Genomic DNA, 27,303 nt, shown 5'->3' with positions numbered 1-27,303 from the left:
ATAACATTACCAAATACTAACAGATTTAACAAGGCCTGCAACACATTGTTACTTAGGATGTGTAGACTGATGTTATGTTAAAAAAAAATGGTTTCACATTGTAAAGATGCTGAACCTACCACATTATCCTAACCCAGACAATTTTTTTTTGACTAAATGACTTTTATGATACAAGCAAATCTACCCATAAAAACATAACATAAGCATTAAAACCATAATGATAGTACTATCTTAAATGCGCTCTATGAATGGTGCTCTTTTTATTGGCTCCTGTAATCCAAGGCTGAGATATTTCTAACAGCATGGAAATGTGGACTTCTCTGGAGTGAGAAATTCTTTGAAAAGACAAAGTCCCAGTGACAGAGCCTTGTGAAAGGGTACTTTTTCTCTTACACTGCAACCTAATGCAGAAGAAGCCCGACAATGCAACAACAATTACTCCTCAATTTCAAGGGTAAAAAAATGAGTAATGGTTTTAGTTTCAAAAACTTACCCCAGGTTTTGAAAACCTCAGAGAATATCCAGTAAGAACACTACTTCCAGGCTGGGTCAGATGCAAAAAAATGGTATCTTTATGCTCCAACACAACATTTTCTCCACTAGCTGGGAATATACGCGGGGTGAGTGTCTTGTCCACCAACAGCAAGGGCTGGCAATGAAAACAATAAATAATTATGCTTTCATAACATGAAATGGTTTGGTCACATGGAGAGAATGAGTGAGGAAAGATTGACAAAGAGGATATGTGTCAGAGGTGGAGGGAACAAGGAGAAGTGGGAGACCAAATTGGAGGTGGAAAGATGGAGTGAAAAAGATTCTGAGTGATCGGGGCCTGAACATGCATGAGGGTGAAAGGCGTGCAAGGAATAGAGTAAATTGGAACGATGTGGTATACCGGGGTTGACATGCTGTCAGTGGATTGGATCAGGGCATGTGAAGCGTCTGGGGTAAACCATGGAAAGTTGTGTGGGGCCTGGATGTGGAAAGGGAGCTATGGTTTCGGGCATTATTGCATGACAGCTAGAGACTGAGTGTGAACGAATGGGGCCTTTGTTGTCTTTTCCTAGCGCTACCTCGCACACATGAGGGGGGGAGGGGGATGGTATTCCATGTGTGGCGAGGTGGCGATGGGAATGAGTAAAGGCAGACAGTGTGAATTGTGTGCATGGGTATATATGTATGTGTCTGTGTATGTATATATATGTGTTCATTGAGATGTATAGGTATGTATATTTGCGTGTGTGGACGTGTATGTATATACATGTGTATGGGGGTGGGTTGGGCCATTTCTTTCTTCTGTTTCCTTGCGCTACCTCGCAAACGCGGGAGACAGCGACAAAGCAAAATAAATAAATATAAATAATTCACACAGGACTTCACAGTGAAACTATAACACAAATACTGACAAACAGTATAATATTGGTTTGCGGCAGGGGTATGGGGGTGGGGTTGGGCCATTTCTTTCTTCTGTTTCCTTGCGCTACCTCGCAAACGCGGGAGACAGCGACAAAGCAAAATAAATAAATATAAATAATTCATACAGGACTTCACAGTGAAACTATAACACAAATACTGACAAACAGTATAATATTGGTTTGCGGCAGGGGTGCGTGATGTCTCCATGATTCTTTAATTTGTTTATGGATGGGGTGGTTAGGGAGATGAATACAAGAGTTTTGGAGAGTGGGGCAAGTATGCAGTCTGTTGTAGATGAGAAGGCATGGGAAGTGAGTCACTTGTTGTTTGCTGATGATACAGCGCTGGTGGCTGATTCTGGTGAGAAACTGCAGAAGTTGGTGACTGAGTTTGGTAAAGTGTGTGAAAGAAGAATGTTGAGAGTAAATGTGATGAATAAGAGCAAGGTTATTAGGTTCAGTAGAATTGAGGAGGTAAACTTGAATGGATATAAACTGGAGGAAGTGAAGTGTTTCAGATATCTGGGAGTGTACTTAGCAGCAGATGGAACCATGGAAGTGGAAGTGAGTCACAGGGTGGGGGAGGGAGCAAAGGTTCTAGGAGCATTGAAGAATGTCTGGAAGGCAAGAACATTATCTCAGAGAGCAAAAATGAGTATGTTTGGAGGAATAGTGGTTACAACAATGTTATATAGTTGCGAGGCATGGGCTATAAATAGGTTTGTGCAGAGGAGGGTGGATGTGCTTGAAAAGAAATGTTTGAGGACAATATGTGGTGTGAAGTGGTTTGATCGAGTAATTAATGAAAGGGTAAGAGAAATGTGTGGTAATAAAAAGAGTGTGGTTGAAAGAGCAGAAGAGGTTGTGTTGAAATGGTTTGGACACATTGAGAGAATGAGTGAGGAAAGACTAACAAAGAGGATATATGGAGGGAACAAGGAGAAGCGGGAGACCAAATTGGAGGTGGAAGGATGGAGTGAAAAAGATTTTGAGCGATCAGGGCCTGAACATGCAGGAGGGTGAAAGGTGTGCAAGGAATAGAGGGAATTGGAACTTTGTGGTATACCAGGGTTGACTTGCTGTCAGTGGATTGAATCAGGGCATGTGAAGCATCTGGGGTAAACCATGGAAATGTCTGTAGGGCTTGGATGTGGAAAGGGAGCTGTGGTTTCGGAGCATTACACATGAAAGCTAGAGACCTGAGTGTGAACGAATGTGGCCTTTCTTCCTCTCTTTTTTTTTTCTTTTTTTTTTCTTTTTTTTGCCGCTACCTCACTGGAGGGGTTCAGCGAGTATGAATATGTACATGTGTATATATATATATGTCTGTGTATGTATACACTGAAATGTATATGTGCGTATGTGTGTGTGTGGGCGTTTATGTATATACATGTGTATGTGGGTGGGTTGGGCCATTCCTCATCTGTTTCCTTGCCCTACCTCGCTAACGTGGGAAATGGTGATTAAGTATAATAGTAATAATAATAAAAAATATATATCTGGAAACTGTAAGCTCATTCTGACAAGGCTTGGCCAGTGCTAAAGGTGCCAAGGGATTTCTATCTCCACCATTGCATTCAGTAAACAGTACTTTGTATTTCAGCACACAGAACTAATTGAAACTTTTAAAAACAATTAGTTATAAGAAAACCTTTTGCCTAATAAGACCTTCCCTTTAATAAAACCATACTGGGATATGAAACAGTGGTAACATCATCCTTCCCTTTCCATTTACCTTCCACTCCCCTAAGCCTGCTACGAATGAACAGCTATAAAGAAAATGAGGTAGGAAGGAGGGATGATGAGAGAGGGAGAAATGACAGTATTGAATGAATTAAAAAAATGTTTGCTGAAAGTGAGGAGGAATTGTAGAAGGTTGTAAGAGTGTTTCATGATATGTGTAAGCATTGGTGACTGAAGGTAAATGTGAGTCAAAGTAGTGTTTGAAAGGAACTATTTCAAACACAGTGAAAGTATGGATTTTGCAAAGTCCTGTAGAGTGAGAAAAGAAAGTTTACTGACCTGTGTTACTACAGACATGGAAAGAGAAAGATTGGAAACGTTGACAGAATTTAAGTTTTTGTGAGCTATCCTAGGTAAGTTTGGTGATATGGAGAAAGCAGTACAGAGAAGAAGATTCACTGGGTCCCTTAATAGAATGATGATGAACGGAGGTGTAAGCAAGGAAGTGAAGAAAGGATTAAGGGACAGCATATTCCTTCTGACACTGACCTATGCAGACAAAACACAGACATGGAATGAGTGGCAGAGGTCAAGAATCCAGGTTGTGGGAATGAGCTATTTGAAAGGAGCATGTGGTAGGACTAGATGAAATGAAGAAAGAAATGAGGGAGTGTATGAGAGATTTTGTATGGCAAGTAATGGAAAGGGAAATGAATTGTGAAGTGGTAGAGAGGGTGAAGTGTACTACTCTGAGGTAGTTTAGGCATGTAGAAAAGAATACAAAATGGGGACTTAAGATGGAGAGTGTATGAGAGAGTGATTAAAGGAGTTGGTAAGAAAGGAAAACAACCCATGACATGATGAAATAGAGTGGAAGAGTACTGGAGGGAGAGAAATAGTGGTAACATGCATGAAATGGTTTATGTGAGGGAGGCATGTAAGGAGAGGGATGATAAGTGGTGACTTTTGCAGTGAACCCTTTCTTGATGGGAGTTCCCAGAGGGAACAGGCATCATATGGATAAAATAGACGATACATATGGAGAAGGGAAACCAGCACAAGAGGTCACCCACCACATGCAGCAACCTGGTAGTGGTGTCTATACCCTAGACAAGCTGGAACTTTCTTGAAATAGCACCATGTGTGCATGTACAAAGTATGAAGTGCACAAATATGAAAATTAGCTGATGCAAGGCATAAGGTGTGGTGTTGATTTGCGTGTAAGTGAGTGCTTCAGAAATTCAGTCCCTGAGCATGTACTAAAACTAACACCACAGACCTGAAATGTACATAATGGTGTAGCATATAAAATAATATAGAGTTTATTGTGTATACAAAAGTAGAAAGTATGAAAATTAATCAGAAGTGTAGCTTTGTGTAATCAGTTTTCATCTCCTTCACCACAAACATTGTGTCTTTGTAAAAAATCACTGTAAAATGGGACAGGAAACATACAACCAAACCACTAAGTCTTACCCCTCTTATTGCTAGGTATGGAAAGATCACACCAGACTTGTCAGCATCATACTCTACTATTTCTTATTCCCATTCCAACATGCCAAAACAAAGATAATTTTTCTTTTTGCATTTTTCAGTAGTTTTTGTGTATTTTTCATACTTCTGCATATAAATATATCATTTCATAGGTGAGGAAAATTTTATTTTTTTTATCTCCTGTGCACAGAAAGCTTCAAGATATCACATGCTTGAAAAAAAAAAGAGGTAGAACAAAGTATACAATGATGAGATAATTTCTTCTCAGTATGTCTAACAAATAATATACTTCCTGAATCATAAAACTAATGTAGGATCCACTACTATACCCTGCAAAGAGAATAATATGAAGTCTTTACCCAGTCTTAACGAAATATGGGAACAAAAAAATCACTACCAAACATTATTTGATGGAGAATATGAGAGGGAACACAAATGCAATCAAAATGAAGAAGAGAAAATATCCTGAGTCATGATTCTATGGGAAATGATCAGGGAGTAGCCAAAGACACTGACCCAGCTATGGTAAGTGATACTAACAGACATGTTTAGGAAGTTACCATCAACTTTGACCTACATATGAAAAGAAAAAGATGGAATATTATGAAGAACAATACCATGAGAAGTGGAGGTCAGGGAGCCATCAAAGAGATGGACACAGATATCAAGAGAGATGGGATGAATGAAACAGAGATAAGTGGTAAACCAAGACAAGGAATGTCAAATAACTCAGACTAAGTAAGTAACTGATGGTAAAGGGCAAGGGGATCACTTAACCCATTTGCAGCTGTTATGCAGCCTACACCCATGCTGTGGTGGCTATGCATACACAAGCCTATGGGCTGCAGCCTCCAAAAACTTGAGTCAATAAATTCAGCAGATGATGTGGAAGAAGAAATTCAAGGTAAACATAAGAAGGTGCTAGAGAAAATAAGCATCAGAGATAAATTTAGACAAACATAAAAATATGAAGAAATGGGCTGAGTTTGCAAAACTTAGTGCTAAAAAGTGGGATAAAAGTGAAAACTGAATAAAGCAGTACAATACAAACCTTCAAAGGAGGAAAATCCTAAGGGAAATCTCAAATATGACCTTATATCTCTCCAAACATGCATGGGAATCATTGTCAACTAATCTGTTACTTAATGCTACTGACCTTCAGATACTGTTCATCAGCATGATGCATAAGCAGGCCCTGCATGAGCTGGTAGCCTAAAGGAATGATTCCACTATCCCCTATGGCTGTACCAGAGATGGGGTTAAACACAACTAGTAAGCCTTCTCCCGTTACCTGCAATACAGAAAAACCATAAAAGAACTTGTAGGTACAAAAAGGTCTTAATTTCAAACTTCGAAGAAACTTGACATTTCTTATATAACTATATATTTATTAAATAACTAGAGGGACTCCAAAAACCTGAAAACACAGATCAAATACTTCAAATGTGCAGGAAAATACCTACAGCATATATTACACCTAAATTATATTTTACATCTTACATTTGGTCTGCCCATCTGAGGAAACATAAATCTGATGAAGGTCTAATGGATGGCAATAAAAATCTCCCATCATTTGCAAACAAATTTGCAGCAAGCAGCCTGTTGGCTTAGCATGATACCAAACGGATGGTTAACAATGAGTGAAAGGCATTTCCCTTACCAGAAGGTAGGGAGGTTAAGATATTTATAGCCTCAAGATTCGAATCATGCAGATTCTTAAGGGTTATGGGACATTGACCCAGATAAAACTAATTTTTCATACTTCAAAACTGGTCCTTCTTGAACAAAATTATACAATTGGTGATGAAATGAAAACCACACATATATGAGGTGTACTGTCTTTGTACAAAAATTCAGTAATACAAATGATCTAATCAACCAAACTGAAAATACATTAGTGTATGTATATGTATTACATCACAGGTGTTTCAAGACTCAGCCCTTCTCTAGATTACACCGAGAGAGAAAAGTTACTTTGGCTAGGCTGTATAGGAATCCACTGGAGGTAGCACAGCCCTGGAGCTGCATGATCTCCTGGAATAGGAGTCCAGGAGTAACTCCACGACCCTTTCAAGAAAAGGGGTCCTGGGACATTTATAAACAAAATAAATACCACATCACATGAAGGATCATAGCCTACCTTATGTCTGCCAACTATAACACTCTGTGGTTCATGTGGGAAATGTGCAGAAGTACGTTGAGTGTAGAGAAATAACTTGTTACCATGAAGAGGCGCTAGCTGAGCAACATAAATGCTCCAGACCACATCACCACTCCAGCTGTCAATCCCCAGAACCTGTAAGAAAAATGTGGAAAAAAAATTGGCTTTATTATGTACTCCAATACTTTCCCAAAAGCAAGTGGTAGGGAAAGTGTGAATGCAGTTCTTTACTGAAGATGGATTCTAACGTACACTTCCTTCTTTTATAGTACTTAACATTACAAGTGCAAAGGCATTCCCAAACAGTGCTATCTCAGATGACAGGAAAAATAAGTATTGTATGAGAGAATAAATCAATATAAGCTCCTCAGGTGTTTCCAGACCTGATTCTTAAAACTGAAAGAAGGAAGAGATTCTCAAAATTACCATAATGGTCAACCTTCGTATGGCTGATCTCCAAACTTTCATTTCTTTACTGAGTCAGGTAAATCTCTAATGTTCTAATCATCTCTAAGAGCAAAAAAAAAGTAATGTTATACTTAATAATGTTTCCAGCAATTTTTTTCACTGCATCCATGCAAGAAATTTTCAAGAATTTTTTAACAAAAAACATATGCTGCTGCAATTATGAATTGTTGAGTTTGGTGGACAAAATGAGCCACTCTACTTACAACTGAGTGACTACACATTTCAGAAAGTTCACCAAGTTAATGAATGTTCTCAAGAGAAATTGGATTTGGCAGAAGGCTTCTATGAAGGAATTAAGTAAATGAAAATTTACATGAAAATCGAATGAACATGTAATGGGATTCTTACCTTTCCACTGCTAGTGGCCACTACCAATAACTTGCGTAAATTCAATTCATCTCGTTTAAGTGTGTGAAGAGCAGCTTGGAAAGAATCTGAACTTCCCACCAGCGAGCTAAACCAGTGAGCAATGTGGGAACACTGAGTCCTGACGCGGTGTATAAGACTACCAACTAAGCCTATGAAAAAAAATTAATGATCTATATTCAATACTTCTATGCTGTTAACAGATTGATATCAGCTTTTTACATCAGACATTTCTTATATCCAAAACACTAGATATTTCAAAAGTAAATTACAATCTGCATTATAAAACAATACCAATTGTAGAGCAGTATCAATGAAACGTGAAAAGTAAATGGAGATACGTACAAATAACCCCCAATAAACTGTTATTTAGAAGTATTTCTTTTAATTTTAAAAAAAATCATTTACATTCTAACTCAAAAATCTTAACTGTCATACAATAGCATAATCAACATTATTATGCAACTCTACTTAATGACAGGAAAGTCCACAAATGCTATAATACCATTATCATAAGCTTAACAATGTCATATCAATGAATAGTTTGCTCTATGACAAAAACACTGGCTTACATATGTAATGGGATGATTGGTTTTGCATCATAAAAAAGCAACCCATTCTATTCATTGTCTTTACCTGATTCATTTTACTGTACTACAATGGAAATAAAGGATCACACATTTGTTTGCTCTTTTTATCTTTATATAAATAATAGATGAGACAAAGCTTTCAATTCCTGGATACAGTAAATCATCAGTTAATCATATTATTTGCATAGGATACCTGACAACTGGTAAAATCGGTATATCATATGCATCTTACCTTACCTTACTGCCCCAGGATCCCTTCTGCAGGGCTGTTACAGCACTGAAGAAGCCTGCTATGTCCACTGGGTGGGACGAAAAATCTTAATATGTGAAAATATTGTGCATAGAGTACAGCCTCATCAAAGAACTTCTTGTTTAAAAAGGAGCTCATCCTGTCCCCGTTCCTGAATGTAGCAAAGCCTTGGGGCTGCAAGATATATACATATATCCCTGTGTTTAGGCTAGAGAGAATAATACTCTCGTAATCCCTGCATATCACAGAAGAATAAATTGACTGGGAGTAAAAGGCCTGGAAACCCTTCCCTCTTTTTGTCTTAATTTCTAAGAGATGAAACAGAGGAAGAGTACTCATCTTCCTTGAATGTTCAGGCTAGGGCTTCTGAAAGCATGTGGATATAAACATGATGAGAAGGGAGAGACAGGTAGTACAGTATATTTGGGAAGAGGAAACTGGATATTCTAGCTTTGAGTGAACTAAGGCTCAAGGAGGAAAGTGGGGGAAGAGAGAGAGAATGGTTTGGGAATGTGCAAGGGGTAGAGTCTACATTTATCATGAAGGCAAGTGCAAAGAATTGGGTGACACTTCAGCCAAAGAAGTTGTGGGAATGTATGAAGGAGTGTAAGGAAATGAGCCCTAGACTAATGCAGGGGAAAATAAAGATTGATTATGAAAAATGGAGTGTAAGGAAGTAAGCCTCAGACTAATGCATGGGAAAATAAAGATGGACTATGAGAAATGAGTGATTATGGACTATGAGAAATGAGTGAGTGTTAGTGTTTACGCACCTAGTAAAAAAAGAGGAGTGAGGAAAAGAAGTGTGTCAACCATTTTAATGCAAGGGAACAAATATTAGTAATGGGTGATTTGAATGCAAGAGTGGGTGATGTGGCAGTTGATGGTGTAACTAGAGGACAAGGGGTGCCCAGTGTTGTGTATTAAAATGGTAGACAGACATTTTGTGGAATTGTGTGTTGAAAAATGAATGGTGTTCAGGATTATCTGGTTTAAAAAGAATGACATAAGTATACATGAGTGAATGGAGTTGATTGTAAGCAGGCATTACTCCATTATGTCCTTACTAATGGGCATGCAGGAGAGATTTTCAGATATAAATGTACTTAGGTAGTTTCTGGGAGGCAAGGGTGAGTTTGTCGAGGTTTCAAGAACAGAGGAAATTGTATGAATGGAAAGAGGATGGTGAAAATGAGTGAACTTGGAAGAGAGGCTTTTGCAAAGAAAATCTTTGAGGGATTGGGTGAAGAATGGCAGAAGATGAGAGTAAATGAAACTAGGGGTTTGGAGGAGGTATTAGGGAAGTATGTGGCACATGGAAGGTGGGATGTGGATATGTGAGAAAGGACAGTTAACGGTGGGTTGAGGAAGTTAAGTTGTTAGTGAAAGAGAAAAGAGAAGTGTATGGGAATTAACATCCACAAAGAAATGCAAGTGGATGGGAGATGTACAAGAGAAAAATGCATGGGCTTTTAAACTAAGGGCAATGAGAGTTGGGGTGTGAGATTATCAGCAAACTTCAGGGAAAAGAAGACAGTTTTGGAAGGAGGTGAATAGCGTAAATAGAACAAGTTAGCAAATGAGAGTAATGTGAAGGAAGCAGAAGGGGATAGTCGTAATAAGCAAAGAAGGGGTGAAGAGGAGACAGAGTGAGTACTTTTAAAGACTGATAACTGTGTTAGAGTACAGGGTAGCAGATGTGAGGTGTTTGGGACAGGGAGATATGTGAAGTGAGAGAATCATGGCAAGAGGTTTGATGAAACAGGAAAAGGTGGTAAATGCATTTTGCACAATGAAGTGTGGCAAGTCCAAACCCCTACACTTTTTTCTTTTTTTCAACAATATCCTCTCCTCCACAAATAATCAAATCCTCTCATATGCTGACAACTCGACACTGTATTCATCCACATCCTTCAATTCTGCTCCTCCTTCTCTCACTCGACCTACATATCATGTCCTCAATAAAGTCAGACTTGGATAGGATATCTCAGTGGGGCAGACAAAATCTAGTTAAGTTGAATGCCTCCAAGACCCAGTTTCTACCCCTCTCTCTATTGAAAACTCCTCAACTCTTTTCCCTCCTTTAATGGTTATATAATTCCACCTCTTGATTCAATAAAAATACTTGGTATTACTGTAACATCCACTTTTTCTTGGAAACCCCACATTACAGGAATAGCTAAGTCTGCTTTTAAGAAACTGGGAGTCCTGTTTAGATGTCGAACTTCTTTTCTTCTTAAAAGTTGCTTCATTTACACTTAGGATTGATTCATCCTTGTATAGAGTTCTGCTCTCACATCTAGGGTGGTTCTATCTCTGCATCCTTACTCAACAGAGTTGAGTCAAAATCGGTCTAACTTATAAACTGTCCCAGGCTAACTTCCGAACTTGACCCTTTTGCCCTATGCAGCACACTGACCTATGATATTCATATCTCTTACGCTATCAAAAACAGCCTTAAAGGGACCCAGTGGTCTGTTGCTGTTTGAATTCCTTTGTATATTTTATAAATTATACTTAGTTGCTGTCTCCCACGTTAGCGAGGTAGCGCAAGAAAACAGACAAAAGAATGGCCCAACCCACCCACATACACATGTATATAAATAAACACCCACACACACACACACACACACACACACACATACATACATACCTATACATTACAATGTATACATACATATACATACACAGACATATACATATATACACATGTACATATTCATACTTGCTGCCTTCATCCATTCTCGTCGCCACCCTGCCAAACTTGAAAACAGACAAAAGAATGGCCCAACCCACCAACATACACATGTATATACATAAATGCACACACACACACACACACACACACACACACACACACACACACACACACACACACATATACATACCTATACATTACAACATATACATAAATATACATACACAGACATATACCTATATACACCTGTACATATTCATACTTGCTGCCTTCATCCATTCTCGTCGCCACCCCGCCACACTTGAAATGGTGCTGGGAAAAGACAACAAAGGCCACATTCATTCACACTTGGTCTCTAGCTGTCATGTGTAATGCACTGAAACCACAGCTCCCTTTCCACATCCAGGCCCCACAAAACTTTCCATGGTTTACCCCAGACACTTCACATGCCCTGGTTCAGTCCATTGACAGCACGTCGACCTCGGTATACCACATCGTTCCAATACTCTCTATTCCTTGCATGCCTTTCACCCTCCTATATGTTCAGGCCCCGATCACTCAAAATCTTCTTCACTCTATCCTTCCACCTCTATTTTGATCTCCCACTTCTCGTTCCCTCCACCTCTGACACATATATCGTCTTTGTCAATCTTTCCTTACTCATTCTCTCCATATGACCAAACCAATTCAATACACCCTCTTCTGCTCTCTCAACCACACACTTCTTTTTTTACCACACATCTCTCTTACCCTTTCATTACTTACTTGATCAAACCACCTCACACCACATTTTGTCCTCAAACACTTTATTTCCAACACATCCACCCTTCTCCACACAACCCTATCTACAGCCCATGCCTCGCAACCACATAACATTGTTGAAACCACTATTCCTTCAAACGTACCCATTTTTGCTCTTCGAGATAACGTTCTTGCCTCCCACACATTCTTCAACGCTTCCAGAACCCTGTGACTCATTTCTGCTTCCATGGTTCTGTCCGCTGCCAAATCCACTCCCAGATATCTAAAACACTTCCATTCCTCCATTTTTTTCTCCATTCAAAGTTCCCTCCCAGTTAACTTGTCCCTCAACCCTACTGAATCTAATAACCTTGCTCTTATTCATATTTACTCTCAGCTTTCTTCTTTCACACATTTTACCAAACTCAGTCACCAGCTGATGAAATTTCTCATTTAAATCAGCCACCAGCAATGTATCATCAGCAAACAACAACTGACTCACTTCCCAAGCCCTCTCATCCACAAAAGACTGCATACTTGCCCCTCTCTCCAAAACTCTTGCATTCACAACCCTAACAACACCATCCAGAGACAAATTAAACAACCATGGAGACATCATGCACCCCTGTCGCAAACCTACATTCATTGAGAACCAATCACTTCCCTCTCTTCTTACTCATAGACATGCCTTACATCCTTGATAAAAACTTTTCACTGTTTCTAGCAACTTACCTCCCACACCATATACTCTAAATACCTTCCACAGAGCATCTCTATCAACTCTATCATATGCCTTCTCCAAATCCGTAAATGCTACATACAAATCCATATGTTCTAAGTATTTCTCACATACATTCTTTAAAGCAAACACCTGATCCACACATCCTCTACCATTTCTTGAACCACACTGCTCTTCCCCAACCTGATGCTTTGTACATGCCTTTACCTTCTCAATCAATACCCTCCCATATAATTTCCTCTATCCCCTTTGCCTTTGTACAATTCCTTTGTATTTCTTTATATTCCCGATCTGTTGTTCTGCACATGCCATCACCTGAATCACCATTCTCCCACATAGTATACCAGATATACTCAAGAAACTTGCGCTTATATAATTCCAAGATTCATCTTTGTCTACCTTGCCTTTATGCCATGTTTCTGTTCAGATATTCCATCAATCCTCTGGAGCCTTACCATGATCCATACACATATTGAAAATTCTCACTAACCAATCAAAAACATAGCCACACCCTTTCTTAAGAATTTCAATTGCAATAACATCCACTCCAGTTGCCATACCATATTCTATCTTAAGCAAAGCTTATACCACCTCTTCTTTCTTAACAAAAGCACTTTCCAAGACTGTCTCATTTCACATACCTCCTTGACCCAAACATCCTCCATCTGTCACCCTATCATTGACCACAATGAAAATTCCTTCAAAATACTCACTCCACCTCCTCCTATCTCCATCACTACTAATCATCACTTCCCTATTAACCCCATTCACCAGTGTTCCAATTTGTTCTCTTGTTTTTCTTACACTAATAACCTCCTTCCAAAACATCTTAATCTCCTTGAAGTTTACCAATACTTGTTCACACCAACTCCTTGCACCTTCTGGCACATTTTCTTGTACATCTCCCAATCATCTGCACTCCTTCCGAGCAAATAATGCCCCATACACCTATCTTTCTGATCTCACAACACTGTCATCCCACCACTCATTAACCTTTCTCACCTCCCACCTTTTGCATGCCACACATTTCTCTCACACTGCTTTCCTAAGCACCTCCAATTCCTCACTCATTTCCATAGCTTTGTTTCCATCATCACTTTTTGCCACTTTACCTTTTGCCATTTTATACTCAATCTCTTGTACTTCTTAACATAAGCCTAAGCTCCCTTTCACCACCCTGTTCTCACCAATGTCATTTCCTCTTTTCCAAAAACCTTTATGTATGTAAACAGTAATCCTAAATAGTGTAAGTAAGATTTTGTAAATTTGAATGACAGGGCAAACCCCATATCCCCTAACATACCTCCTCCTCCACCAACCCACAGCCTCCATCCATTTGGGTACTTATGTTTTGCTTCACAATGTATCATGACCATATACATTTTTATGCACATCTTTTACTTTTGCATGCATCTCTTTCATAAAAAGTGAAGTGTCATTATTAAATATGAGTAATGAGGCTCACCCCCTGCTGTACCTATCACCTCCTCCCTTACTACACCTTCCCTTCACCAACATCCACGGATGATCTACACTGTAACTTTAGCTCTATACTTTGGCAATATGTTTGCTCACCTATTAGAACAAATTACATATCAGGACATACATGAAAGCAACACTGTTCGGCCATATCTCTAATTAGCATTAGTCCCTCTAAGGATATACTGAGCTACATTTACTTTTATGTTGTTTCTCTGTTTATATCAGGATAAAAACATTAGTAAGGGTACAGCAATCTTGAATGTATAAGATAGGGAAAAATTTATTTACTATCTCATGTGATTTTGAGAAAGGCATCTCATACTCCCACTTCTACCATTTTTCTCTCTCCATTAGTTTTGCATTACCTTACAATATACACCTTAGGATCCACAAACTTTTCATTCAACTGTCTTCCAGGGTCTTCATCCATATTTTTTTTTCCCTTTTCATCTTTTTCACTGCTTCATTACAAACTTTACATTATTTCATCATATACCTAATTTTGTAAGCAAATTCTTTGGAAAACTTCATACATGCCTCTTCCTTGTTTTTCAATGGCTTCTTTCTTACTTGTACACATGGTGTGTTTTGCAGAAGAATTGGGCATTCTTATAGTGACTTCCTCTCATCCCTTGTGGGCAGGATTGCTTTCATACCAGAATACTGAGCAAATACTTTCAACAGATGTTATGGTACACATGTAACAAATTTGCATGTTTACTTGATGACCACATCTAGGTCCTCTGTCTCACAAAAACATCAATAAGCATTGCTCTTAAATGAAATGCAATGAAAGAATGGGTTAAATTAATTTCAACTTTACCTACAAATTAAAATAGGCTTTTTTGTATATTCTTTTTTATATAAAATTGTTTACCTATGATATAAAAAAGAATTGACAATGAAACATCCAGTGCATCTGCCATGACATATAACTTATTTCAAATCCCAACCATAAAGAAGGTATCATCTGCATGAGGTCAGCTTTCTTTAAGAATTTAACAACTCGGGAAGAATGACGAGCTTTGGTCTTACCAAGCCCTACCTATACTACCTGGCTTAAATCTTAATGAAATCTACAAGGAACATGAAAGCAAACCATCAAACTAGGTTATCATTACCTTTATGAAACAATGCAAAGTTAAGTCTAGTTTTACAAAGAAGGTCTGTAAAACTACAGAAATGAAAAGCTGTATTACAAGTTTTGGTAAGATACACAAATGTCATAATTTGCACATATATAAAAACTAAGAAAAGCCATCAAACCAAATGAACTTACTTGACTCTTGATAAAATGTTGATGGAGATTCTAGAGAAGAAAATTTAATCAATGAGATACAACTCAGATTAATAAAAGTTGTGTAACATTTTAAGTAAATTTCATACTTCATACACTCCTGTGACTCTTGATAATGTACTTTGTACTTACGATAATTGAAAAAAATTATTTTGTATGAATCCTGTGAAAACTTTATGCTTAATAATTTCTCCCTTTATTCTCTTTCAATATATCTTTCTGGTGTTACCAGACACCACTTGCATAAGGTTACACTATGACTGAAGAGTCAACTTTGGTGAAGTTATATCAATGTCAACAAATGGATGAAGTAAAATCTCGTCAAAGAATTGATCTTTCCAAAAGAGCCTCTCATTTTCCTGCTGCTGATTCTAGTGCAGCCTTGGGGCTCCAGGAGCACTTCAAAAATTAGTATATATCTATTTATGTTTACTTCCTGCTGAAGAAGTCCCTTCTAACTTTAAATAGCTCAGTAGTGGTAACAGAACGGGCTTCTTTTAAGTTAGAAGTTCTTTGACAAGACTGTTCTCTCTTTTGTTAATTGACAATAATACAGCCTCACCAAAGTTGATTTTTCACTTTCAATGTAACCTCAAGCAGAGAGAGTCCAGTAACACCTGTACCGAATGTCCTCATATATCAACATCTCAAAGAGCAACATTTTGTGATATTGACATTTAATTAAGAATTAGTGTCCAAATTTTCAAAATGAAACCGTAGTGATTTTCATTTCTTTCAATTCGTATCTCTAATTCAATATTTTGAAAATTCTTTCCCATCAATGATAAATTATTCAAAGATACTGCACAGATTTTGTCATATCTTTTATGATAATGCCTTAGCCAAGTAATGTTAGATTTCTACCCCACAAGCATAGAGAAAATCATTTGGAATCATATTCCACCAGCTCATGGTTGCCATTTAAGAAACAGTGGGTTTATATTTAGGTACTATAATGAAATACCTGTATCTAAAGACATAGTATTATAAGGTTTCTAAGGCATGATGCCATCTGTAATGATAACTAAGCTCGATAATAGATTTCCATTGCACAAGCATAAGGAAAACTGTTTGGAATCATATGCCACTTGTTCATGGTCATCGTGTAAGAAGTGAAGTTTATATTCACGAAATGTAATGAAATACCTGTATTTCAAGATATTGTATTGTAAGGTTTTTCAGTCATAATGCATTTTGTAATGATGTCAAGGCTAAAAATTATTAGATTCATATCCCACAATCACTGGAAAAAGCCTCCTTCACTGCCTTACAAGTAAGAACCATCTAACTCTGAACTAAGTCATTAAAACACAAAATAAACATGGACAGAATACATCTACAATAATAAATGATACTGAAATGCTTAACTTACTTTGGATATACATCTCACCTGCAAATGGCATATACACTGTGCAAACATTAAATGTGTTTCAACTGCAATACAGAACTAAATATATTTCAGTGGTTATGAGATAAATATTCTTTTGCTCTGCCATCATTATAGAATATGTGATAAAAAAAAAAAAATCCTTAAAGTACGTCTTTCTTTTACCAGTATAATAACTCAAAAAATATTGAACAAACAAACGAGGTTCATACATTTAAATTGTTGTATCAAATACCCATTATTCTTTTCCTTTGATAATAAACTAACTGGAGTGTATTCAAACCAAGTAGTTTGTAATGATGGCACAGGAAAAGAATCTAAGGCTGCATCCCACTAGTGCAATCATGTTGTGGCTTGCAGTCAGAATCACATTTTCCCGTTTTCCCCATTATTAGTACAGGTTGTCTTGCACCCTTTACCATGGAAAAGTAAGTTAATCTATTACAGTATATGACATTAGGAGTGTGAAAACTCTAGTGTTAATCTCTTTAGCAGCTGAAGCCATTCTAAATGATTCTACTAGAGCTACACTGAAGGTCAGTCATGACATTAGCTGATTACGTATCATACTTGTTCTTCAATTATCAAAGTATCATTATTCTAAGGTTTGTCAAAGTCACAGTTATGCTCATCTTTTTAAATTCGTCTTGGTTGTTTGTCAGGAGGCTTCAACTTTTGAAGAAGCGCAAACATTTAAGTGTTAATGTGCCCATGAACTTGGATTTGATGTAAATAAAGTAAAGGAGGTGGCAGGTCTTTCCTCTCAATCTAAGTTATCATAGAATTTTTAGTGTAAAACTTTCATAACCCTGCTAAAATGAATAAGAAAAGACCAGCAGTTATTAGCAGTACCAGTGATATGATAAAAACAAAGAAAAACTGTCAGTGAACATAAGTCCTACTGGTATTAGCGAAGTAATTTATTTTTCAATACAAGAATAATCTTTCATATATTAAAAAACACACACTACAAAGGCAAGAAAATGTGTCCAGAAAAATTACGCAGGAACAATCCCCCATTTTACAATAATTCCATGACAAAGTTGACTTCATTTAGTTTCACTTAGAATTTCACTTTGCAGGAACGTATTTAATCCATTATTAATAACAACAAGCTCCTGTCCACATAACAGCATAAGTCTTTCCAATCTTGGGTTGGCAATGTTTTCATATGTTTTGTTGAATTTTAACAAATTTCTTCCTTTTACAGTTATCAGCATATTCCCAGATCAGCCTATACTTTCTGCGTATCAGTCAATTAAGGATTACAGATGTTCTTTGGATTTCATGAGGAGCATATTTTGGGTCAGGAATGTAACCCCCCTTATAACAAAAGTTACAATGACTCATTCTGCCATAATGACAGGTTTCCAAGAATGTAAACCCATTGCTAAGTCTAGTCTAGTAGTATAAATATATATTCATTTACACATGTTTGCCATTTTCCACATCGACAAGGCAGTGCCAAGAACAGACATGGAAACTACCACTCACTCAAATCCATTCTCTGGTTGTCATGTTTAATGCACTGAAACCGGAGACCCCCCTCCACAACTAGGCTTCACAGGTTAGCCTTATCCATCTCATATGCCCTTGTTCAGCTGAAAAACAGCAATTCGTCCCCTGTACACCACATCGCTCCAATTCGCACTGTCCCTTGCACTCCTCACATTTTCCTGTGTTCAGACCCCAAACCTTCAAAGCTTACCCCTGCCTCACACTTCAACCTTAATTCATGGATCCCCACCTCTAACAAACACAGCAATGACAAAAGACAAACATATGTAAATGACACAACAGGCATTAAAAACCTCCCTCCCAGCTCAGTCTTCAAAACCACCCCACCAGATATACAACCATCTTGAAACTACACTCCCCCATACATGCATGAGTCATACTCATGCTTAGGACATAATAAACAGGTTGTGCTATGTAGTACACACAATGAAAATTAGAAATTTTCTGAGATAATGATATTAAAGAAGAGAGCTAAAAACTGGTAATGACTCTCAGCCCATTCACATCATATGTAATTTTAATATGCTGACTGATTTCCAGTGATTCCTTCACACAAAAACCTCATCAGTGTTGACTAGAGTCTGAATAAAGATCTTACCTGTTCGAGGTGGCAGCTGGTCATGGTAGTTAATGTTTGCCCCATCAACAGGAAGGTCCACCGCTTCTGCTGCTATCACTGATGCCAAAGCCTCTTCTCTTGACCACACAACTCCTACCAAATTAGGTTAAACAATATATATTACACTGCATTCCATTCAGTTTCTCAACTAAAAATCTATGGGTACATGATTTCAAATCTAGTGACCTGAAAAAGAACATATTCCACAAACAAATATTCTGGTCTTCAAACACTCCAACAGCCTGAAGAAATTTCTTAAATCCATACTTTTTCTCATTTTCATACACATATAGCATATGAACATATAAAATATTACCAGCATTACTAAACTCCACCTGCATTAAGATACATGGAGTGAAAAGTTCCCTTCAGCAAGGTCGTATCATTGTCTACATATGAATATATCTATCTCCTTGTATTTCAGTTCTAAAAGGGGAAACAGATTGGGGAAGTCTGAATGTGCGTGGATGTAACCAAAATGATAATAAAGGAGAGACATGTAGTATGTTTGAGGAAAAAACATTGATGTTCTGGCTCTGAGTGAAATGAAGCTCAAGGGTAAAGGGGAAGAGTGGTTTGGAAAAGTCTTGAGAGTAAAGTCAGGAGTTGGTGAGTGGACTAAAGCTAAGGAAGGAGTAGCACTACTCCTGAAGCAAGAGTTGTGGGAGTGTGATAGTGTAAGAAAGTAAATTCTAGATTGATGTGGATAAAACTGAAAGTGGATGGAGAGAGATGATTATTGGTGCTTATGCACCTGGTCATGAGAAGAAAGATCATGAGAGGCAAGTGTTTTGGGAGCAGCTAAGTGACTGTGTCAGCAGCTTTGGTGCAAGAGACTGGGTATTAGTGATGGGTAATTTAAATGCGAAGGTGAGTAGTGTGACAGTAGAAGGTATAATTGGTGTACATGGGAAATTCAGCGTAGTGAACAAAAATGGTGACGAGCTTGTGGATTTGTGTACTGAAAAAAGACTGGTGATTGGAAATACCTGGTTTAAAAAGAGGGATGTACATAATTATACACATGTGAGTAGGAGAGATGGTCAAAGGGCATTATTGGATTACGTGTTAATTGATAGGCATGTAAAAGAGAGACTTTTGGATGTTAATAAGCTGAGAGAGGATGTCTGGTAACTCTCTTTTGGAGGCAAAGGTGAAGATTTGTAGAAGCTTTCAAAAAAGAAGATAGATTGTTGGGAAGAAAAGAGTGATGAGAGTAAGCGAGTTTGGAAAGGAGATTTGTGTGAGGAAGTAGCAAGAGAGATTGAGTGTAGAATGCGAAAAGGTGAGAGCAAACGACATGAGGGGAGTGGGTGAGGAATGAGATGTATTTAGGGAAGCAGTGATAGCATGTACAAAAGGTGCATGTGGCATGAGAAAGGTGAAAGGTAGGCTGATAAGAAAGGGTAGTGAGTGGTGAGATGAAGAAGTAAAGTTGTTAGTGAAAGAGAAGAGAGAGGCATTTGGGCTATACTTACAAAGGAGTGCAAATGACTGGGAGATGTATAAAAGAAAGCAGCAGGAGGTCAAGAGGAAGGTGAAAGGGTTGAAAAAGAGGGCAAATGAGAGTTGGGGCAAGAGAGTATCATTAAACTTTAAGGAGAATAAAAAGATGTTTTGGAAGGAGGTAAATAACATGCAAAAGACAAGAGAACAAATGGGAACATCAGTGAAGGGGGAAGTCATAACAAGAAGTGATGAAGTGAGTATTTTGAAGGTTTGTTGAATGCATTTGATGATAGAGTGGCAGATGTAGGATGTTTTGATTGGGATGGTGTACAAAGTGAAAGGGTCAGGAAGAATGGTTTGCTTAAGAGAGATGAGGTAGTGAAAGCTTTGCGCAAGATGAAATCTGGCAAGGCAGCGGGTTTGGATGGTATGGCAGCAGAATTTAAGAAAGGGGTGACTGTGTTGTTGACTGGCTAGTAAGGATATTCAATGTATGTATGGATCATGGTGAAGTGCCTGAGGATTGGCAGAATGCATGCATAGTGCCATTGTATAAAGGTAAAGGGGATAAAGGTGAGTGTTCAAACTACAAAGGCATAAGCCTGTGAGGGTGAAGGCATGTAATGAGCACCAGAATAGGGAGAAGCAGTGTGGTTTCATAAGTGGTGGAGGATGTGTGGATCATATGCTTGGTTTGAAGAATGTATGTGAGAAATACTTAGAAAAACAGATAAATCTCTGTGTAGCATTTATGGATCTGGAGAAGGCATATGATAAGGTTGACAGAGATGCTTTGTGGAAGGTCTTAAGAGCATATGGAGTGGGAGCTAAGCTGTTAGAAGCAGTGAAAAGTTTTTACCAAGGATGTAAGGCATGTGTACAAGTAGGAAGAGAGGAGAGTGACTGGTTCCCAGTGAAGGTCTGTCTGTGGCAGGGGTGTGTGATGTCACCATGTTTGTTAAATTTGTTTGTGGATGGGGTGGTTAGGGAGGTGAATGCAAGTTTTGGAGAATAGGGCAAGTATGAAGTCTGTTGGAGATGAGAGGGCCTGGGAGGTGAGTCAGTTGTCGTTAACTGATGATACAGCTATGGTGGCTGATTCAATAGAGAAACTGTATTAGTTGGTGACTAAGTTTGGAAAAGTGTGTGAAAGGAAAAAGTAGAGAGTGAATGTGAATAAGCAAAATTATTAGGTTCAGTAAGGTTGAGAGACAAGTTAACTGAGATGTAACTTTGAATGGATGAAAACTGGAGGAAGTGAAATGTTTTAGATATCTGGGTGTGGACTTAGCAGCAAATGGAACCATGGAAGTGAAAGCGAGTCACAGGGTGAGGGAGGGAGCAAAGAAGAATGTGTGGAAGGAGAGAACATTATCTCATTCAGTAAAAAGTGGGTATGTTTGAAGGAATAGTAGTTCCAACAATATCATATGGTTGTGAGGCATGGGCTATAGATAGGGCTGTACAGAGAAGGGTGGATGTGTTTGAAATGAAATGTTTGAGGACAATATGTGGTGTGAAATGGTTTGATCGAGTAAGTAATGAAAGGGCAAGAGAGATGTGAGGAAATAAAAAGAGTGTGGTTGAGAGAGTAATAGAGGGTGTGTTGAAATGGTTTGGACATATGGAGAGAATGAGTGAGATTACCAAAGAGGATATATGTCATAGGTGAAGGGAACAAAGAGAAGCGGGAGTCCAAGTTGGAGATGGAAGAAGGGAGTGAAGAAGAGTATGAGTGATCGGGGCCTGAACATACAGGAGGGTGAGATGCATGCAAGGTATAGAGTGAATTGGAACAATGTGGTATACCAGGGTCAACATGCTGTCAATGGACTTAACCAGGGCATGTGAAACGTCCGGGGTAAACCATGGAAAGGTCTGCGGGGCCTGGATGTGGATAGAGACCGAGTGTGAACAAATGTGGCCTTTTCTGTCTGTTTTCCTGGCGCCACCTTGCTGAAGCAGGGGGTAGCGATGCTGTTTCCTGCGGGGTGGGGTGGCACCAGGAATAGATGAAGGCAAGTAAGCATGAATATGTACATGTGTATATATATGTATATGTCTGTGTATGCATATGTATATGTGCATGTGCGGGCATTGATGTATATACATGTGTATATGGGTTGATGGGCCATTCTTTGTCTGTTTCCTGGCGCTACCTCGCCAACACGGGAAATGGCAATCAAGTATAAAACAAATCTATCTATGTAAATCTCTAATGGCTGTTCCCTCTAATGACCCCCAGCAAAAGAGTCTTCACTTGTCCCAGTTCTTACATGCATCTCTTGAATACACCATTCTAAGCATTCTTCCACCACTTCTCTCCCACCAGTACAATTCCATTCTATTTTCCCATGTCACAGGTAGTCTTCCTCTCACATACACTCTCCTTGTAAACTCCCTGTTTTGCATTCTCTCAATATAACCAAACCACCTCAAAGTATTACATTTTACCCACTACCATTCCACAATTCCTTCTCTTTGTATTCCCTGCTATACCACATCTCTCACACATACCCTAATTTCTTTCTTCATTCCATCATACTCCTCTCAAATAGCTCATTTCCACAGCCAGGATTCTTGACTGCTGTGACTCATTCCATACCCACATATGTTCTGGCTGCAAAGATCAGGGTTGGGAGGGCTAAGCTGTCCCTTTATCCTTTTTTCTACTTCCATATTTACTCCTCTACCCTTCATTATTCTATTAAGGGGCCCAATGACTTTTCTACCCTGCATCTCACCAAACTTATGCGAGTTAGCTCCTAAATACTGACATTCTCTCAACTCTTCTAGCCTTTCTCCCTCCGTATCTATAACACAGTTCAGTAAACTTTCTTCCTTCACTCTGTAGGGTTTTGCAAAATCCATACCTTCACTCTGTTCCCTTTCAAGCACCAACACTTTACTATTACTCATGTTTACCTTCATCCCCTATGGTTACACACTTCATGAAATACACTAATAACCTTCTGCAACTCCTCTTTACTCTCAACAAACTAAAAGCCACAGTGACACCATACAGCCCTGCCATACAACCACATGTATAACAAAACTTCACTCAACTCTGTACACTCTACACATGCATTTCCTAATCTATAGAATGCTTTCACACCATCAAACAATTGTCCCCTTACCCGATATATCCTTAATACATCTTATAAAGCATTACACTCGACTCTGTCATAAACTTTCTCCAGATCCATAAAAGCTTCTTATCTTTTGCTAGACACTTTTCCACAGTCATTTCCACCACAAAATTTTATCCATACATCCTCTACCTTTCCTAAAACCCCCTTGCTCTTCACTTATTCTGCATTCAGTCACTTCCATCAATCTATCAATCAACACTTTTGCATACACTTTTCCTGGTACACATAACAGACTTATTACCCTGTAATTGCTACATGCATCCTTAGCACCTTTTCTCCTTTCATAAAGGAACAATAATAGCTTTCTCCCAATCCTCAGGAACAACCTTCTGTTTATATGCTTAATTACATATCAAATATATCCACTCTCTCACACATTCTACTCTATGCCTCAGAATTGCTTTTCCTACCTTCAGCCTCATTATTGCCCTTATTACTTTATGTAAGCTCTGGCATTTTATCTTTCTTCCATCCTCCATACCCATGCCATTAACAACAGCTACCCCATGTTCATCAGTTCTTCAAAATGCCCTTTCCATCTTCCTTTCACTTCTTTCTTTTGATTCAGTAACTCCCCTTCCTTCCTTCTCACATTAACATTTTCACGTTTCCACTCTTACATCCACCTCTTTCCTTTACCCCACCTCCTTCCAGTACAGTTTCATATTTTCCCTAAGCTTTTCACTCAACTTTCTTCCAAAATCTTCATCTAATCTTTCTTTCCTTTCTTCTATCATCTTCTTAACATTCTGCTTATACATCTTATATTCTTCCCTCCTTTGCTGAACTTTCACTGGTACATTCCTTTTGACCATTCTACCATATGCCTTTTCCTTCTCTTCCACAGTATTTTAATCTCATCTGTCCATCATGCATTTCCCTTTTTATTCCTATACCTCACATCTTTGTATCCAACAACTAATTCTATAAACTTTAAGTCTTTCTCAGAACATTTTAAACACCTCATTCACACAAGACTGTACCCCTACATTTACTGCACTTCCATATATATACTTTCAGTCATCCTCCTTTCAAGCTCCTCCCGCCATTCTGTCTGATTCATTCTCTTGCTTCCTAACACTTTTACTCTCCATTCTTCCTTACACCATACCTCCATTTCTCTTTGATCCTCACCCCCTCAGGAACCATGAAATGGTCAGTCATTTCTTACAACTCTAGCATCTAGCACATCCTTTCTCAACCTTTTATTCACTGCCAAATAGCCAATCAAACCTTTCTTGTCTTCTCTTACGTCATTTCTTATACATATGTAGCTGTGAATCATCTTGTGCTGAAAAAGGGTGTTTAAAAGAAATAAACCCCTCTCAGCACAGACATTCATATGATAACTTCTGTTTTCATATACACCAGGCAATTTCATCACATCCCACCTTTGCATACATATCATCTACTACAGGCATGTTTCTCTCCTTCTCAAAACCATTTATATACCTTTCTCTCCTCCTTAAAACCAAGTATACAGTCAAATTTCTCAAGAAAAGCTTCTTTCCTACCTCACAGTCTATGGTCTAAGGCTCACTTCTTTACACATTTACACAACTCCTCCCTCAGAACAGGTGCTACCTCTTCCTCAGCTCTTGCCTGCACACAACAAACCACTGATTTTACCACTAAAACGTTTCCAAGCTCTTCCTTCCCCTTTGTTTCACTCAGAGCCAGAACATACTACCTGTCTCTATCTCCTTCTCATCTTCATTACTTCTACATATATTCAGATGAGCCAGCCTAAGCTTTTAAGAAGGATGAACACTCCTAACTTGACTCCACCTTCTGTTACATCTTTTAGAAACTATGAAATGAAGGGGAGGGTTTCCAGACCCCACTCCCTCTAAAAAAAAAAAAAAAAAGAAAAAAAAAAATCAAGGTTCCTGCACCATAGAGATAAAACTTATTAAATTAAAGCTATTAACAAATCATACAATGAACAGGAAAGCTGTTCATCATTTGTCCATGAAAACTATAATTGTAATGAATATTAGCTAGTATCAGACAGAAACAAAAATATTGTAAGTGCTAACACATTAAGAATTTGTCATTGCCTTTGTATGCATAATACTTTGCTTGTTATCTTACATAGAACTCAGGTAACATCTCATTATTTCCTTCACCATTATGTATGCCATGAAGAGTAGGCTGAGTATCAAAACAGTTGGCTGGCTGACTGATTCATATATGATTAAGCACCTTAACACACTGCCCATTATTTAAAGGCAAACCCTGTTTTATAATTTTGTTATTTGAAAGCACGATTAATTCAGGGCAAGCTAAAGCAAAAAAAATTCTAACCATTACTTAAGAAAATATTTTCATTCCCATCTTATTAAGCAAGAGCACTAAACTTCAATCAAAGCTGTATTTCAGAGATGAATACTAAAAGAAAATATTTATGTGATAATACTTTATAAATGCTGTTTGTGAATGGTAGACAAGTGTTTCCTTGAGTGAAAAATGTTAACCTTATTTACAGTATCCTGATGCATAACCATGCAACCATGACTAAACAAACATATACCTTTGGTGCAAACTTGCCTGACATCCTGGTGCATGAGCTACCCCAACAGTAAAATCTCTACATGAGCATCTGTGCCCATCTGTAATGTGAGACCCTTTTCTTTCTACCTCAAACAATTTGTTAACCAAATCAAAGCTTACGAAGAAGTGAACAATGTCTTTTCCAAGAAAAATAGAATATGTACATGGACTAAAAAGATTAGAGTCATATTAAAACTTCTGTTCTTCCATACCTGCACTACTGATGAGGTGAAGGGCATGATCTGAGCAGGTAACAAAAGCACGAAGGGCCATGCCTCCATCCCGTCGCTCAAAACGATAAACAGCAAGAGAAAGGACTGTGCCAGACTGGAATGGTAACTCTACCACCACACCTTGCTCACCAAGTTCATTACCAGATTCCAACTCCACTGCCTCTATTGTCACCAACTGAAAAGTGTAAATGATATAATGAACTTTATCCACTGTACTACCAAAATAAACTAAAGATGCTCTTCAGTCATAAATAATATTTCATGAAAAAATTTACTTCAATTCTAAGAGGAAAATGCCCTTACAATTAACATGTTCTGTGGGGCCTGGATGTGGAAAGGGAGCTGTGGTTTCAGTGTATTATTACATGACAGCTAGAGACTGAGTGTGAACGAGTGGGGCCTTTGTTGTCTTTTCCTAGCGCTACCTCGCACACATGAGGGGGCAGGGTGTTGCTCTTCCGTGTGTGGCGGGGTGGCGATGGGAATGAATAGAGGCAGACAGTATGAATTATGTACATGGGTAAGTATATATATGTCTGTGTGTATATATATGTATACATTGAGATGTATAGGTATGTATATGTGCTGTGTGTGGACGGGTATGTATATACATGAGTATGTGGGTGGGTTGGGCCGTTCTTTCGTCTGTTTCCTTGCGCTACCTCGCTAACGCGGGAGACAGCGACAAAGCAAAGCAATTAACATGTTAAAACTTTCAGTCCTAACTAAGCAAAGTACAAAATTTCCAGTAAGGTCCAATATACATTCTAAATTTCTCTGTCCTTATTTGATGGAAAAATGATACCTTTACTCATTCAGGGTATGTATCTGAGCCATAAGTCACCTGCAACACAAACATTCCCCAAGATATATCTACAAGGCTCAGTTGCTTAGAGAAAACTGTAGCAGAAGGATGTTAAGGGCTCTTCCACATAGGTCCCTGCCCTGTTACACAATGTAGTAAAGAAAAGGAGATTCTGTGGGGTTCACAAGCTAATAACAGCATTA

At 38.4% G+C, this 27,303-nt stretch overlaps 2 protein-coding genes across 2 annotated transcripts in view; one reads left to right on the top strand and one right to left on the bottom strand.

Moving 5' to 3' along the window:
• Nucleotides 1-27,303, top strand: part of LOC139749299 (uncharacterized) — a 786,860-nt gene that overhangs the window by 212,226 nt on the left and 547,331 nt on the right. The window lies entirely within an intron of this gene.
• EMC1 (ER membrane protein complex subunit 1) overlaps nucleotides 1-27,303 on the bottom strand; it is a 70,899-nt gene that overhangs the window by 25,723 nt on the left and 17,873 nt on the right. The window contains exons 7-12 of the mRNA XM_071663015.1: nucleotides 26,275-26,470; nucleotides 18,888-19,001; nucleotides 7,570-7,739; nucleotides 6,733-6,888; nucleotides 5,749-5,883; nucleotides 494-649 (exon numbers count right to left, since the gene is read on the bottom strand). Coding sequence (XP_071519116.1) covers nucleotides 494-649; nucleotides 5,749-5,883; nucleotides 6,733-6,888; nucleotides 7,570-7,739; nucleotides 18,888-19,001; nucleotides 26,275-26,470 — 927 coding nt within the window. The remainder of the gene's footprint in view (nucleotides 1-493; nucleotides 650-5,748; nucleotides 5,884-6,732; nucleotides 6,889-7,569; nucleotides 7,740-18,887; nucleotides 19,002-26,274; nucleotides 26,471-27,303) is intronic.

This window comes from Panulirus ornatus, chromosome 1, assembly GCF_036320965.1.
Source record: "Panulirus ornatus isolate Po-2019 chromosome 1, ASM3632096v1, whole genome shotgun sequence".
In the NCBI taxonomy this organism is placed as follows: domain Eukaryota; kingdom Metazoa; phylum Arthropoda; class Malacostraca; order Decapoda; family Palinuridae; genus Panulirus; species Panulirus ornatus.
This window is presented reverse-complemented; position numbering and strand designations above follow the sequence as displayed.